The sequence below is a fragment of the Dipodomys spectabilis genome, unplaced genomic scaffold (genome assembly GCF_019054845.1).
Source record: "Dipodomys spectabilis isolate Male_0828 unplaced genomic scaffold, ASM1905484v1 ptg000197l, whole genome shotgun sequence".
Taxonomy (NCBI): Eukaryota; Metazoa; Chordata; class Mammalia; order Rodentia; family Heteromyidae; genus Dipodomys; species Dipodomys spectabilis.
Genome location: NW_024870874.1, coordinates 17,536,057 through 17,552,951, shown reverse-complemented (window position 1 = coordinate 17,552,951; position 16,895 = coordinate 17,536,057). Strand labels below are relative to the sequence as shown.

The window sequence follows — 16,895 nt, the reverse complement described above, 5'->3', positions numbered from 1 at the left end:
CAGGTTTAAATTATTTTTTTGTGCAGGTCCAGGGGCTTGAACTGAATGCTATCTTGAAATTTTTTGCTCAAGGCTAGTGCTCTATCACTTGAGCCACCATTTTAAAACTCTCATTTCGAGCAGATATAAAAACAATGGGAAGGGGGAATAATTAAAAATTGGAATAATTATATTAAAGCTTGGAATAATTCCTTTATGTGACTTTTTTTCTTTTTGTGTCTGTAAAATACTTTAAATATTTACATTCCATAATGAAATGGATTCACTGCATTCCAATCCCTTCCTGCCAAGAAAGGTTTGTCCCTACTTCCTGTTACCAGAATACAAGAGAATTAAAAAGGAAATGTGAACTACAAAGAACATCACCCCACACACAAGGTGAAATTCAGTCTACAGTTTCTTTTGAGTAAATAAAAATCTACAGAGATAAAAGTACCATCAACAATAGTAGAACTATATTTACTGAATACTTGCCAAATGTTAAAACCTATTTTGTCTTAAATCGATTCATTCTAAATACAACCCTAAGAACTGTTATCACTCTACTTAACAGGAAGGAAAATGTGTATTTGGAGAATAAGAAATGTAACCTAAATAATATAGCACTTAAGAAGTAGAGTTGCACTATGCTTAATTTCCAAATCTTCCATCAATAAATTCTTAATCTACTTCTTTAAAATAAGTTGTTACACAAGTTATTGTAATTATATAACTACTTTCCAAATAGTTATGATTATCATGTCCTACACTCATGCTCCTCAAAGATTTAAGAATCCAATACTTGCTAATGAAACATGAGAAGTCTTCTGGTGAACTTATAGGCTTCCTTGTTTCTAAACACACAAAGAAAAAAATCATTCTTCTGGACATTTTCATATCCATACACCATGTATACAGCCAGTCATAAATAAATGAAAGTGAATTGATTCAATGATAGAGCAGAGAGAAACAAATTTTATCAGTGAATCAATAAACCCAACTTTTTGTTATGTTGTGATGTAGTAATATTTCCTAACTAAGCCAGAGTATTCTTTTACATTACCTAAATAAATACATTATCTATGGCTACTTCTATGAATTCTATCATTTGATCCTGATTTCAATCTGAATAATCTTTTCTTTATTCATTGGGATTAAAGACTTGTCAAAAACTAAGTAAAACTATTTGTTTCAATACACGGCTCATATATTTGCCAGTAACCATGTAGTTTAGAGAAGTATCCTTAATCTCTTTCTTTTCTAGATTAATTCTGAAGCTCAGTTATAACTAATCCTATACAGGCATCAATTTTTTATTTTGAAATAAAAATTCTTAGGAACAGAAACTTCCTTTTTAAGTTAGAGCTCATAAACTGGCATTTACATTTTAATTGTTATCGCAAGTAAGTTTTCAACTTATTTTTAGTAAATATATTGCTACTATATAATTTATGCTTCCTTCCGCTTTTCCATAAATTCTTTTTTTTTATTGTGAAAATACTGTACAGAGGGGTTACAATTACATGGGCAAGATAATGAGTAAATTTCTTTTTCTTTTTTTTGGGTCCGGTTGTGGGGCCTGAACTCTGGGCATGGGGACTGTCCCTCAGCTTTCCAGCTCAAGGCGACCACTCTACCACTTGAGCCACAGCGCCACTTCCGGCTTTTTTTCTTTTTGCTTATGTGGTGCTGGGGAATCAAACCCAGGGCCTTATGCATGCAAGGCAAGTGCTCTACCACTGAGCCACCTTCCCAGCCCCATGAGTACATTTCTTATCAAGCATTATAGCCTCCTCCTTTGTTTCCCTTTCCCATTTTCCATAAATTCTTACCTTATCCAGACTATTGTGACCAAAACTATTCTGTTACAACATTTGAGAATCCTTTTAAAGATAATCCTTTTAAAGATAAAATATGTAGGGCTTCTACTCAAAAATTATGGTAACAAAAACTATAACTGTGAACTGACATAGAAATAGAGCAGTAATGAAATTTTATTCAGCTTCAAAAGAGATATGAGTTTTAAAATAAATTTTTAAGTTTAAAAATTTTTTAATTAAAGAGAATGTAAAATTACTAGCTGGGCACTGGTGGCTCAAGCCTATAATCCTGGCTACTCAGTAGGTTGAGATAAGAGGATCATGGTTCAAAGCCAGCTCCAGCAGGAAAGTCTGTGAAACCCATCTCCAATTAACCACCAGAAAACCAGAAATAGCTTGGGGGGGGAGGGGGGGGGGGAGAGGAGGGTGGCTCAAGTTGGTAAAGCACTAGCCTTGAGCAAAAAGAGCTCAGGAACAGGGCATAGGCCCCAAGTTCAAGCCCCACAACTAACCAAATAAAAAAAAAGAGTACATACAGACATATACACATACATATGATATATATGTATGTGTATACATATACACATATATGCAAATATATATATTACTTCTACATAGTAGACATAGGATAGGAAGGGAGAGCAAATGATGAACATATACACAGAAAACAGAAGAGAAACTGTAAAAAGTATAAAGCAAAAATAGGATACTTACAAAAAGTATTACATTTCAAATTTTTATAACTTACAAAAAACATTACATTTCAAATTTTTATAACTATTTTAAAAATTAGTATATATTATACAGAATGTTCACTGTGACCTTTCCAAATACAAATTTGCCATTTTTGAGAGAAAACAGTTGCCACATTACTTAAGTTTATCACGCTAATGTTATACAATTTTTGAAAAGTCAAGTTCTTTATACACAAAACTGAATTTATTAGATGGATGGAGCCTGAAGCTCCTTCAAAATTGTAGAACAGTAGCATTCCCACCATGTTAAAAGCAGCATGTTTACCTGAACTCCATGTATCTACCTTATGCTCAACTTTAAAAAGTCACTACTTCATCTTTCCCTAGACTCTGTGACTTTCTCTTAAAAAACAAATCCACTGGGAATAATTCTAATAGCTCCTAAACCAGGACATAATCAGATGAAGGATCCAATCCCTCATCTCTAAGTCAGCCTAAACATTGCAGGTAAAATTAAATTCCTTAATTTCTTCTCCAACCAATTCTCTTATCTATACTCTTAATAAGCTAAAAAGCGTCTGGGCACCGGTAGCTCATGCCTGTAATCCTCGCTACTCAAGAGGCTGACATCTGAGAATCACCAGGCAGGAAAATCCAAGAGACTTTTGTCTCCAATAAACCACTAGAAAACTGGAAGTGGAACTGTAGTTCAAGCAGTAGAGCAAAAAACTCACAGACACTTAATTCATCAAAACTTTCATATTGTTTTCTCTTTTATCAAACATGACAATCCTATAAAAATGTAACTGGGGCCAGATCTGATAGCTCATGCCTGTTTCCAGCTACTTGGAAGGCAGAGATTGGGAGGATTCTGTGATTGTGGTCTAGGCTAAGCCAGGGCAAAACTCAAGACCCTATTCAAAAACTAGAACTGGGAGCCAGTGGCTTATACCTGTAATCCTAGCTACTCAGGAGGCTGAGATCTGAAGACATGGTTCAAAGCCAGTCAGAACACGAAACTCCATTAGACTATTATCTCCAATAAACTACAAAAAAAGCAAGAAGTGGTGCTGTGGCTCAGGTGGTAGAGTGCTCACCTTAAGCAAAAGAAGCTCAGAGACATTGTCTAGGCCCAGCGTTCAAGCCCCAAGACTGGCAAAAAAAAAAAAGCTAAAACTCAACTAAAAATACAACAAAACAATTGGTGTTTGGCTCAAGTGTAATTTTTTAAAACAAATCCACAAGTATAAAATCCCTAGAGTCAATCATTAAAAATACTGTAACATTTTAAAGCAGGGCAGGTTTAAAAAAATACATTATTTTCAATATTTTGTTTTAATGCATGAGAACTTCCTATTTATCTCTTATATGTAAAATTAAAAGTCTGATACCACTGCAACTTAAAAGGTTTCATTTTGACCCCTATATTTCTAATTCTCGAAAAGTCTCCCCAAAATCTTCTATTTTGCTATCTTCACTTATAGATATTCTATCTTGGCAGCCAAAAAAAAAGTAAGCCAGTGAAACATTAAGGACATGCTTAGTTACAAAATATAGCAACACCCATTACACTATTTTGAGTCTCAAAAAAGAAATTAAGGAATTTAAAGATGTCTGTGAATCGTCTAAATTTTTAAGTTGCATCTACATTTCAGGAGGAAGTCAGAAAGTAGTAAGTCTATTTTGTCAAAAACATAAGAAATGAAATCAAAAGTCTGACAGAAGTAAAAATATCCAAAAGAAATGAAAATTTCATTCAAGAAAAAGCACACTAATAACAAGTTGCTAAGAGTACTTAAACTCAGGGCTTGGACAATATCCCTGAGCCTCTTTGTGTTCAATTGTCACATACTTTGCTGCCCAGGCTGGATTCAAACCAAGATCCTCAGATCTTAGCTTCCTAAGTAGCTAGGATTACAGGCATGAACCACCAGAACCCAGTTAGTACTTCATATTTTTATATGATTTTTGCTATAATAAACCCATTTCATGAAGTCCTAGACACACACTGTTCTTTTTTCTAATAACAGATGCTCTCAAGAAGCACATGATTTAAAAACTGAGATGTCCAAATCTCATTTGAGATTAAAACAAAATGACTTATAGTACTGCCGCTTATCTAACTTGGTTTCTTGGCTTTTTCTTTTTCTTTCTTTCTTTTTTTTTTTGTGGGGGAGTTACTAAGGGGGTTACTAAGGATCGAATCCAGGATGTTGCACTTGATAGGCAAGTGCTTTGCCATTAAGCTACATCGCAGCCCTCAAACTTGGTTTCTTATGAAAACCAAGATTACATTCAAAGAAAATAATTGTTCTTTAAAATGTAATTATAAGTAAATACCTTGTAGAGTATAAACTCCTTTATTGTCATTCAAAAATATTAACCAAAATTAATTTTTAAAAGCAGTTTGTTTAAATTCTTTCCTACAAGATCCCAAAGGAACAGGCTCATGCCTGTAGTCCTAGGTATTCAGGAGGCTGATATCTGAGGATCACGTTTCAAAGTCAGCCTGGGCAGGAAAGTCTGTTAGACTCTTATTTCCAATTAACCACCAGAAAACTGAAAGTGGCACTGAGGCTCAAGTGGCAGAGTGCTAGCCTTGAGCAAAAAGAGTTCAGGGACAGTGCCCAGGTCCAGAGTTCAAGCCCCATGGCCGACCAAAAATAAAATTAAACAATATCCCATAGGATCAAATACAGAGAATTTCATTTTGGAGTATCAATATATGTATACAACGTACTCTGATCAGACTCACTGTCACCCTTTTTTCATTTGTCATTCGTCATTATTCCATTTTCAAGCATGAATATAAACTGTTCTGACCATATTCATCATTTTTCACCTTCTCCATTTACCCTCCCTGAGTTTGCTCAAATTTTGAAAAAAGAATTATGTGAAGGCTACCAGTTTATATTTCAATAATCAATACTAGGAAACAGAGGTAGCCAACCTTTAATAGGTCAGGAATGTACAGTAAAAAAGAAAATAGATTTTGGTATGTGACTACTTGAATTCAAATCTTACTTATGTCACTGACCTACGCCAACTTGTGCAAATTATTTACATGTTCTTTTTCATTTGAGATAACTCTGTATTTACTACAAAAGAGATAGGTATGAGAAATAAATTCATCTAAGAGTCTTAAGAGAAGACTGGAAAGCCCTTAAATATTTAAGTTAGTGATGATGACGACGATGACAACAATGATGATATGATAAAGTGTTTGGAACTGTACTTGGCGGAAAGCGAAGACCTTATTAGAAAAATAACAGGAATGAAAAAGGCTGGAAGGACCTGCTTAGCAAGCACAAGGTCCTGAGTTCAAATTCCAGTAGTGCCAAGAGAGAAGAATGAGAGAATGAGCAGAATTTTGGAAAGAAGCCTTGTTTCAAAAAGCAATCTCACAATCAGGTGGAAGCAAGATAATATGCGCACTGCTGAGAAGAAAAAGAATTCTAAAGGAAGACATTAGAAACTACCCTTTCAAATAATTATGGCTCACAGAAGAGATATTTCTTTTCTTTTTTCCTGCCTCTAAAGAGATATTTCTTTTCATAATAAAAACACTGAACTGTACAAAAATGAAACCTGACAGCACAACTAAAACTCAATACAGGGAATTTTATATCCTTAAATAAACATATGGTAAAATTTCAAAGTCTAGCATCCTAAAGAATTTATAAAGACAAATTAATCCCCTCAAATGTTCATAGCCACTTCATTTGCAAACTGTAAATAAAACAAATGTCTATCAACAAATGAATGAATAAGCAGGCTGGCATATCTATAATGTGGATTATTACTTTGCCAAAAAAAAGAAATGAATATTATACATGAAACAATCTAGATACAATTCAAAATAATTAAACTGACTGAAAGAAGTCACTCAACAAAGAAAACACACAGTAGGACATTACTGACATAAAAATTACGGAAACACAAGCAAATCTGTAGTGACAGAAAGCAAAAGAGTAGTTGGCTAAGCACAGGAATGGAAACATTGAGAGGGAGGGCTAGATTGTCAAAGGAATGAAGTCAAGTGGGGACAGTGAGGCTACTTTGACTATAATGGTATCAAATGAATGTGCACAAATACATCTCAAACCTTTCAAATATGTACAGTCAGTATCAGTTATTTCTAAAACACTTTTGAAAAGTAAAATAAAGAACATCTGTCAATTTTTTACACAGCCAATCTTACTCTGATATGAAAATGTTAAATAAGTAGTGACAACAAGTAGAGAAGGTTATTTTTTTTTTTGAGAAGGTTATTTTCTAACACCAAACTTTTACCTCAATAGCAAATAAGGTAAATGCTAAGAACAGAGCTCTTTAGTACAATCTCTCTCCTCTCCCTTCCTGTTTTCTTCCCCCCATCTTCCCTTCTTTGGCTCTACATGTGATACTAGGGGTACACTCAGAGCCTTACACTTGCTAGGCTGTCACCACCACTGAGCCCTGCCTCCAACTTGTTTATGTGTTCTTTATTTTTAGAAAGTGTCTTGCTTCCTGTCCAGTTCTATGCCTTGTCTGCAATCTGCCTATTTGGGCTTCCCATCATAGTGGGGATGGTAGTTACGCACCATCATGACCATCTTCTTCCATTTTTACAAACTTACAGACTTTTCTGTCCAGGACTGGGGCCTGGAAATACTATCTTTCCAATCTCAACCTTCTACAAAACTAGCATGTCATTCACTATGCCCAATTTGTAGATTACAAAAGGGTCTCAACTTTTTCTATCCAGGTTATCCTTGAATTGCAATCCTTCTGTTTTCAGCCTCCCAAGTAGTTAGGATTACAGTCATAAGCCATGTACTCAGTTAAAATCTCTTTGAGTAAAACTTTCCTATTCCTAAGTGACTACTACTAACAATCCATCCCTAGGATCTGATGGGCAGAGAAGTAACAATTATTGGTTTAGTAATCACTTCTAATAAAATTAAATATAAATGCTGAGATGTTTCTAGACATACAGAAACAAAATAAATACAGCCTAACACTTATTTAAATATAAATTACACCTTAAAATCAAACTAGGGAACATATGAAACATACTGAGTAACTTTTGTTTGCTCCATTATAAGAAGCTTGATTAAAGAGCCTTTGATGTCCTTTTTTCCTATTTAGTAGGCAAGAACTTCTTGTCCTTCGCTGCTGTTTTTAGTGGAGCAGAAGCCAAAAATTCTTCAGTTTACTTCCTTATTTGTCCATCAAATCATCACTACTGAGGCCAGTAGCAAACTGAGGAATGTTTATTAATTATATTCCAAGTTAGATGAGGAAAGCCCAAAGCAGTTCAGAAATATGACTTGGCGCTAAGTTTCAAAAACAATTACTATCAATTTTCTAAACTTGGTTCCCATTCTACAGTCTCTGTAGTCATCAAGGTTGTATATGCTTTTAACAGCTTTTCTTAACACTTGAGCATGATATTAATACAATTTTAAAACAGTTTTTAGTCTTATATGAAGTTGCCTAGTGAGGCATTAAAGTCTTTCAATAAAAATATGTGCCCAGTTCTACTAACAAATTTTATATTAAGTACCTATTTTGTGCTTGGTCCCTATAAATTACTGTGGAAAAGGAAAAAAAGAAACAAAAGGGGGGTGGGGATAATATTTTATCAGTAGTTACAGCATCTTCTATTAAATATTAGTGTCATCCAAACCAGTCACCACAAAGAAGCATTTTTGATACAAATTTACTTGTTCACTATAATTATCTACTAATAGTTTTTTTTTAAATATCCAAGTCCTTCTCTCCCCAAAATTATACTGTTAAAGAACATTATCAACTGATATAAATACTAAAACAAGCCATGGATAAACTAAGACTTACTCCTAGTTAAGTACAGTTCCCAGGAGAATTTCAATTTGGCTAGCTGATTTCAAGTAATGTTTTGTTGTTTTTTAAGTCTCATTGCATTAGGGACCACTATATGAAACAATTTCCTAGTCTAATTCCTAGCTTTAGAGGAGAAAATACACACACACACACACACACACACACAAATAGGGTTTTTAAAAAAAAAGCAGAAACTGATAAAAGTATACACTCATTTGAAGCGTAATTTTCTTTACTTGAAACTACCCTAATTATCAATCTAAATTTCATACCATTCACAGCTTTTTCAATCAACTCTTCACAAGCATCAAAGTCACCCTTCAATACCAGTTTGTCATGCATATCTGTCAACATAGGATGCTCCAATGCAATCTTGGTTTTCTTTTGCAGGGATTCAAAAGCCTCTGTATAGTTGTGTTGCCTGAAATGTTTTAGGCATAGGCGAATGGCTTCCTGTTCACGGTACTACTAGAACACAAGAGAAAGTATACAAAGAAGAGACTTGCTTAGTTGTTATTGTAGGAAATAATAACAGTAAAAATAATCTAAACTAAGCATTTAGAATTTCCAAAGCACTATATTCATCCAATCCATTTGATAGGATAATCTTCACCTTTTAAAGCACAAAACTGAAGCTTACACATCGTGGTAACTTGCCCAGTGTCACAAAAAAAACAAGAAGCATGGCTAGGAAGGTGGCTTAGTGGTAGAGCGCTTGCCTTGCATGCATGAGGCCCTGGGTTTGATTCCTCAGCACCACATAAGCAAAAAGAAAAAAGCTGGAAGTGGCGCTGTGGCTCAAGTGGTAGAGCGCTAGCCTTGACCTGAAGAGCTGAAGGACAGCGCCCAGGCCCAGAGTTCAGGCCCCACGACAGGACCCCCCCCCCCCAAAAAAAAAAAAAAAAAAGAAAGAAGAACAAGAAGCAACACATTGTGCATTAAGTCTATTTAAGATTATTTAAAAAAAAAATTGCTGGGTGATGGTGGCTCATTCCTATAATCTTAGCTACTCAATAGGCTGAGATCTAAGAATCACAGATTGAAGCCAGCCCAGGAAGAAAATTCCATGAGACTTTTCCCACTGAACCTGCAAAAAGCCATACCAGAAGCATTGCTCAAGTAGTAGAGTGCCAGATATAAGCAAGCAAGATGTGCTTGAACAAGAGCACAAGGGCCAGAGTTCATGCCACTATCTACCACAATTTTAAAAATTAAAATTAAAAGATGGTAAAGGTTTTAATTCCCATGATATTCCCTAATCACATTATAATGCAGGTGTGGAAAGCACATGAATCATTAAATAAACTATTACATGAATGAAAAATCCTGTCAAATGTACAGATCATGCCATATTAATAAACAGACTTAATAATCAAAATATTATCATAGACAGACTAAATTTTATTGATTTTCTAAGGCTGGGGTCATCATGTATTAAACAGCTATAAAACAGACAAAAAAGTAAGCATTCACTTTATAACACTAAAACAGGATTTCAAAAATATAAACTCACAAATTATTTAAAGTATCAACTCCAAGAATATGTGCTGGCAGTGGTACTCACTACTGTTGAAAATGAACTGTACAACTTTGGGTAGGGACTGGAAGAAAAAACTAGGAGAGCAAGAGAAGGGGTGACATTGTCCAAAAAGAAATGTACCCATTACCTGACGCATGTAACTGTAGCCCCTCCGTACATTACCTTTATAATAACTAAAATTTTTTTAAAACTTAAAAAAATGTCAAGTGTAGCACTCAATAAGAACTTAAAATATACCAGATGACACAGAGGTACTATATGATAAACTTACAATCGAAATAAAGCAAAAGATAAGACATAAAGACTTGAAACTTAAATCAGTTTATAGTTAGATGGCTTCTTGAATAATTAGGTTTTATTAATATCTATATATTATATACTATAATTACTAAGATTTAATGCTATCAAACAAGCAAAGAATGATGGGCTGGAGCCACAGCAAAAGTGTTAGAGCACTAGGCTCTGAGTTCAAATACCAGTACTGTCAAAATCATCAAAATAATTATCATCATCAAACAATGATTCTGTATCCATGCTAATTTTACATTTATACTTTACTTTTGGCCTCTAAAAAAAGACATCATAAACCATATAACAATATTCAGTTATATTAAACAGTGATACCTGTTAATCACATAAGCTTTTAAAGATTCTCAATCAAAACACATCTTAATTTTTTTTTTCTGGGTGTTGGTCCTGGGGCTTAAACTCAGGGCCTGGGAGTTGTCCCTGAGCTTTTTGGCTCAAGACTAGTAATTTACCACTGTGCCATAACTCCACTTAGGGCTTTTTGGTAGTTAACTGGAGATTAACAATCTCTAATAATAGTCTCACAAACTTTCCTTCCCATGCTACCTTTAAACCACAATCCTCAGATCTCAGCTTTCTGAGTAGCTTGTATTACAGGTATGAGCTACTAGTAGTTCAACACATTTTTAATTTTCCATCAGGTTACAAAACTAATCCACTAAGAATTATGTTCAAAGTATATATTTATATGAATGAAGTTTAAAAACAAACTTCAGGGCCAGTGAGTGTAATAAATAATGGCAAACTGTGTAGCCAGACTACCTGAGCACATATACTGGCTTGCATACTTTACAACTATGTGACCTTGGCGCTGTCCCTCAGCTCTTCAGCTCAAGGCTAGCGCTCCACCACTTGAGCCACAGCGACACTTACGGCTTTTTTTTTTTTTTTGCTTATGTGGTGCTGAAGAATAAACCCAGGGCCTCAGGCATGCAAGGCAAGCGCTCTACCACTGAGCCAACTTCCCAGCCCCAAAAAGTTTAAACTTTTTGTGTTCCATTTTCCCTGATCTGTGAAATAAGGATTAATAATTAGGTCTATCTGAAAGTATGCAAATAATTGAGTTAAGTTTGCATAGAAGCTGACAGATTATAAATTCTTAATAAATGACAGATGATTAATCATTCTAGCTTACTATAATTATATAATTATAAATTATTTACAATAAAGATGAAAAAACCCACATTTTTCCCTCCATAAGTGTTAAATATAAAGTCAAAAATTTAAATACAGTCCTACCTTGCTATACCAGTTGAGACAGGGTTGTACTACATCAGGATCATCAATGCCACTAAGTTCAACATACCAGATGCTAAAGTTAAAGCTGGGTCCCCAAGACAAAAGTGGCACTTCAAGAATGAAAAAAACAGAACAAAAAACAAATTACATAGTTCAAGGAAAATTTTAGTAAAGTAAACTCACTCTGCAAGCCTATAAGGATTTATTCAACAAATTTTCTGAGCATCATTTATATGCCAGCATTATGAAGGTTCCTATAGCTATATAGTATAGCAGCAAGAGAGAAATAGAGACAGACACACAGAGAGAAACATAGAGACAGAGAGAAAGAGACTGAGAAAGAGGCAGAGAAGAATGGAAGGAGGGAGGGGTAGGAAGGAAGGAAAAAAGGAAGGAAGAAAAAAATAGAGGAAAAGAAAATGTAATCCATTCAAATGTAGTTCTAGGGATGTTACTAGTCTAGAATAACTGATAAACCTCCTACAAAACAATTACGTCAATAAAATCATGTTATCCCTAACATTTTCTAAGGAAACTTGCAAATGAGAAAAGACTTAGGCTATGATGTTTTCTTTTTTTTCTTTTTTTTGGGGGGGTCCAGTCGAGGGGCCTGAACTCTGGGCCTGGGCGCTGTCCCTCAGCTCTTCAGCTCAAGGCTAGCGCTCTACCACTTGAGCCACAGCGCCACTTACGGCTTTTTTCTTTTTGCTTATGTGGTGCCTCAGGCATGCAAGGCAAGTGCTCTACCACTGAGCCACCTTCCCAGCCCCTATGATGTTTTCTTATACTTATTCACTTCTACCTCTGGAGTATAAATTCAGACTAAGATAACATGTGAACTAACCAGTGTGCCAATGCTCCTATAAAAGTTCATTCAAAAAGAGGCCCTCCATAAAGAACTTGTTCAATTCCCAAACATTAAATACATACCTATTTTAATGAATCGACAAGGGAACATCTGTTCATCAATTTTATGTTTTAAGGTGAATGTTTCTTTGTTATAATCATTCTTTAAGCCACTGTGGGAGAATAAAACAGGTTATCAGATGCTATACACAGATTTTAAGTTTAAACTAACACTCCAAACATAGGGCAAAGACTATATAAATATAAAATTGAGTAAGAGGATATAGATCAGATCATGTACATTCAAGTCAACTGCATTCATTCTCTTTTCATCATGTGAGGGATATTAATGAATGTAGCTAAAGTGTGACAGAACCAAATGCTCTGAACACGTAACTGAATATGTCAAGCAGTAGGAAATATTAAACAAATAACAGCTCACATTCATATCTGACAAGTTAAATAAAGCCAAATGCTAGAATTTGTCAAAGAATTGTTATTTGATTCTTGAGATGCTAATATTTCCTTTTATAATTAGAGATTTTCAAAAATAACTACATTCTGTTAATACCATCAGCAATATCCTATACAAAAACTAGCCTGTATCACCTCTCTAATTAACCAACTAGCATTCGCAGAAATACTTTAGAAAAAATTACTTGTCTTAAGGCTGCCTTATACACTAAAATGCTTCTATCACTTAGAGCATAGATTTACAATAAAATACTTTGGTAATTATACATACCACGTCACACACATATTTGAAACCTCCATAGCATTTCCATTAACTAGACATAAACCTCACTGACTTTCCTGCCTGGGCTAGCTTTGAACTGCAATCCATAGATCTCAGCCACTTGAGTAGCTAGGATTACAGATTTTGGTTTTAATGGGGCCAATTTAACATTCCTGACAATCTATTTTAAAGTCAAAATCTAAGCTGGATGATGGTGGTTAACACATGTAATCCTAGCTACTCAGAGGGCTGAGATCTGAGGACTGCAGTTCAAAGCTAGCCCAGGCAGGAAAGTTTGTGAGACTCTTTAACTATCAATTAACTATCCAATTAACTATCAAAAAGCCAATTAACCTCCAAAAAGCTGAAGTTGAACTGTGGCTCAAGTGGCAGAGCATTAGCCTTGAGCAAAACAAAGCTCAGGAATAGCATCCAAGTCCTGAATTCAAGCCCTCAAGAACAGCAATAATCTATGCCTTGTTGTATTTCTTTTATTTATAGAACTTTCTCCTTTTTAGTCTCCAATTTACAGTAAAGTCTTAGAACACTGCTAATGAATTACTGCAATCAATACTTTAGGTAGAGTTTCTACTTTGATTGGAACAAACACATCAAAGTTTGGTATGGGTTTTGGTTTCATTTTGTTGCACTGTTATGGTTTGTTCCTAGAGCCTTGCACTATAAGCAGATTTTTTTTATTAAAGTTGAAAATATTTCTGAAATTTTTAAGTTAAAAATATGACAAAAAAGGAAACAATAAATTTATGCTTTCTTCATTGGTGAAAAATAGAAACAAGTATATAGTAATTAAAAAAAAAAAAAAGTTGCCGGGCGCTGGTGGCTCACGCCTGTAATCCTAGCTACTCAGGAGGCTGAGATCTGAGGATGGTGGTTCAAAGCCAGCCCAGGCAGGAAAGTCCTCGAGACTCTATCTCCAATAAATCACTAGAAAATCGGAAGTGGCACTGTGGCTCAAGTGATAGAGTGCTCGCACTCACCTTGAACTGAAGAGCTCAGGGACAGCACCTAAGCCCAGAGTTCAAGCGCCATGACCGATCCAAAAAAAAAAAAAAAAAAAAAAAGTTCCCAGGTGTCAGTGGCTCACACTGTCTTAGCTATTCAGGAGACTGAGATCTGCATTCAAAGACAGCCTAGACAACAAAGTTGTAAGATTCTTATATCTTTAATTAGCTGCCAAAAAAGCTGGAAGTAGAGCCGTGGGGCTCAAGGGGTAGAGCACTAGACTTAAGCACAAAAACTCAGGAACAGCACCCAGGCCCCTCAGTTCATGTCCCAGGACAGGCACCAAAAACAAAACAAAGCAAAAAACAAACACAGACTTCCCCCCCCCAAAAAAAAATTCCCTCAGGTCATTTTTAAAAGGCATCAAGACTAAAACAGAAGAAATATTCCTTAATCCCTTTGAAAATAAACCCATGGAGATTGAGCTACAAAAAATTTGTTTCAAAGATAGCTCTTCTTTCACGTTAACCAAAACTCACCTAGACAATAGTTCAGTCATATTTTCTTCATTCATTCCACCAAAGACTTTAAATTTCTTCAAATTACAGACATGTGTTTTCTCATATTTTCCAAATGTGATATTCTGAACGATAGCAGGCCTTTCTAGTTTCAGGATCAAGTACTAAAAACAAAAAATACAACTAAATTACAGATCCCTGTCCTTACTAATATTCCAATACCCATGAAAACACTGTATTTTGTTTGGTCATTCACCAGTTGACAGATATTTGGGTTGATTCAACCCTTGAGCTACTGTGAACAGTACTGCTATAAACATTTATGAGGTTTTTTGAATATATATTTTTTTAAACCTCCTCTAAGTATGAACCTTAGAATGGTTTAACTTTCTGAAGAACTTCCAACTATTCTATGGTAATATCATTGCTGATATGTGATACAACATGAATTAAAAAGTTAATCACAAGCCGGGCGCTGGTGGCTCACGCCTGTAATCCTAGCTACTCAGGAGGCTGAGATCTGAGGATTGCGGTTCAAAGCCAGCCCAGGCAGGAGAGACCGTGAGACTCCGATCTCCAATAAAAACCACCAGAAAACCGGAATGGCGCTGTAGCTCAAGTGGTAGAGCGCTTGCCTTGAGCTGAAGAGCTGAGGGACAGCGCCCAGGCCCAGAGTTCAAGCCCCACGGCCGACAAAAAAAAAAAAAAAAAGTTAATCACAAAAGATTCTAAATCTGAAATCAAGAACTCTAGGGAAGACATTTTCGTGTGTGTGTGTGTGTGTGTGTGTGTGTGTGTGTCATTTTCCAGAAAAGAGAGAGAGAGTGTGTGTGTGTGTAAGACATTTTCCAGAAAAGAGAGAGATGTGTGAGTGTGTGTGTGTGTGTGTGTGTGTGTAGGGAAGACATTTTGTGTATATGTGTGTGTGTGTGTGTCATTTTTCAGAAGAGAGAGAGAGAGTGTGTGTGTGTGTAAGACATTTTCCAGAAAAGAGAGAGAGAGATGAGAGTGTGTGTGTGTAGGGAAGACATTTTCCAGGAGAGAGAGAGAGAGAGAGAATGTGTGTGTGTGTGTGTGTGTAAGACATTTTCCAGAAGAGGATGTGCGTGTGTGTGCACGCGCGTGTGCATGCGCGCTGAGGCCTGAACTTATGAGAGCCTCTAGCTCCAGAGGAGCTTTCTTGCTTGAGGCTGTCACACTACCAGCTGAGCCATGCCCCCAGCCTGGATTCTTACTGGCTAGTTGGAGATACAGTACTGCAGACTTTTCTTTCCAGACTGGTTCTGAATTGCAAACCTCCAGGTCTCAGCCTCCTGAGTAGCAAGGATTACAAGTAATTAGTGCCCAGCTGGTTTCCTGTGTTTGACTAATGGCAGAATAACTAATTACTGCTACCATCTTCACATAGGTTTTCTCCCCTGTCTTCTACTTTTCTGTGTCTAATAAAAACACTTTCACTAGATTTACAATTTAATCAAGTAATGATCTCAACCAAAGATTGCTACCTTAATTATGTTTGCTAAACAACTCTATTAAATAAGGACACAATCTAAAGTTCTATATATGGGGGAACAGCGCAAAGGGGGATAACTACTATTCAAACCACTAAGAATCAGGCAGGCAAAAAAGTGATGAAGGATTAAAATGAATTCTAGGTTCTGTGAAATATCAGTGTAGATGAAACCCAGTAAGCCTGAAAGAGGTATATGCTGAAAACGAAGAGGTTGACAGCCACTAGGTTATGTAGTCTACAACATTTGACAGCTCAAATTACAAAAATGCACTTAAGATCTATTTAGGCACAATGGAAAGCCAAGATCTGGTCACAGGTACAATTACACAGTTTAATGAAAAAATGGACTATAGGAACTAGCAGACAAGAGTTAAGGTGAGGGTTACAGGTGGACCCATTACAACAATGAGATGTACAAGATGTTATGTCGAAAAACGAACTTTACAACTTTGGTGGTGTGGGGTGGTGGGGTGGTGGTGGTGGAAGAGGGGCGTGAGGGTGGGGATGGGGGTGGAGAGGTGAAGGCATGGTATGGGGAAACAAAGGAGGAGGCAACAATGCTTGATAGGAAGTGTATTCACTATCTTGCCCATGTAACTGTAACACCTCTGTATGGTATTTTCACAATAATAATAATAATAATAAAGAGTTAAGGTGAGGGAAACTTGGACTAAAATGTTATAGAGTTAGAGAGACTAAACAGTTTTGACATATGCATAAGGAAAATTATTGATGGGATCTGGTGAAAGATTAAGATGTAGGAAGGGGAAAAGAAGGTATCAAAAATGATAGAGTTTCTGACTTCAGTTATAGGAAAAAATCATTTACTCTGAGGTGAAGAATTGGTTAACAGGAATCATAGAATAAGACTAATAAGGTTCATGCTGTAT

The 16,895-nt window shown here is 35.8% G+C and overlaps 1 protein-coding gene across 2 annotated transcripts in view; it reads right to left on the bottom strand.

Moving 5' to 3' along the window:
* Mkln1 (muskelin 1) overlaps nucleotides 1-16,895 on the bottom strand; it is a 289,313-nt gene that overhangs the window by 71,284 nt on the left and 201,134 nt on the right. For both annotated transcript variants that reach the window (XM_042695879.1, XM_042695878.1), the window contains 4 exons: nucleotides 14,514-14,656; nucleotides 12,360-12,448; nucleotides 11,430-11,539; nucleotides 8,614-8,806 (listed from right to left, as the gene is read on the bottom strand). In XM_042695879.1, the coding sequence (XP_042551813.1) occupies nucleotides 8,614-8,806; nucleotides 11,430-11,539; nucleotides 12,360-12,448; nucleotides 14,514-14,656 (535 nt within the window). The remainder of the gene's footprint in view (nucleotides 1-8,613; nucleotides 8,807-11,429; nucleotides 11,540-12,359; nucleotides 12,449-14,513; nucleotides 14,657-16,895) is intronic.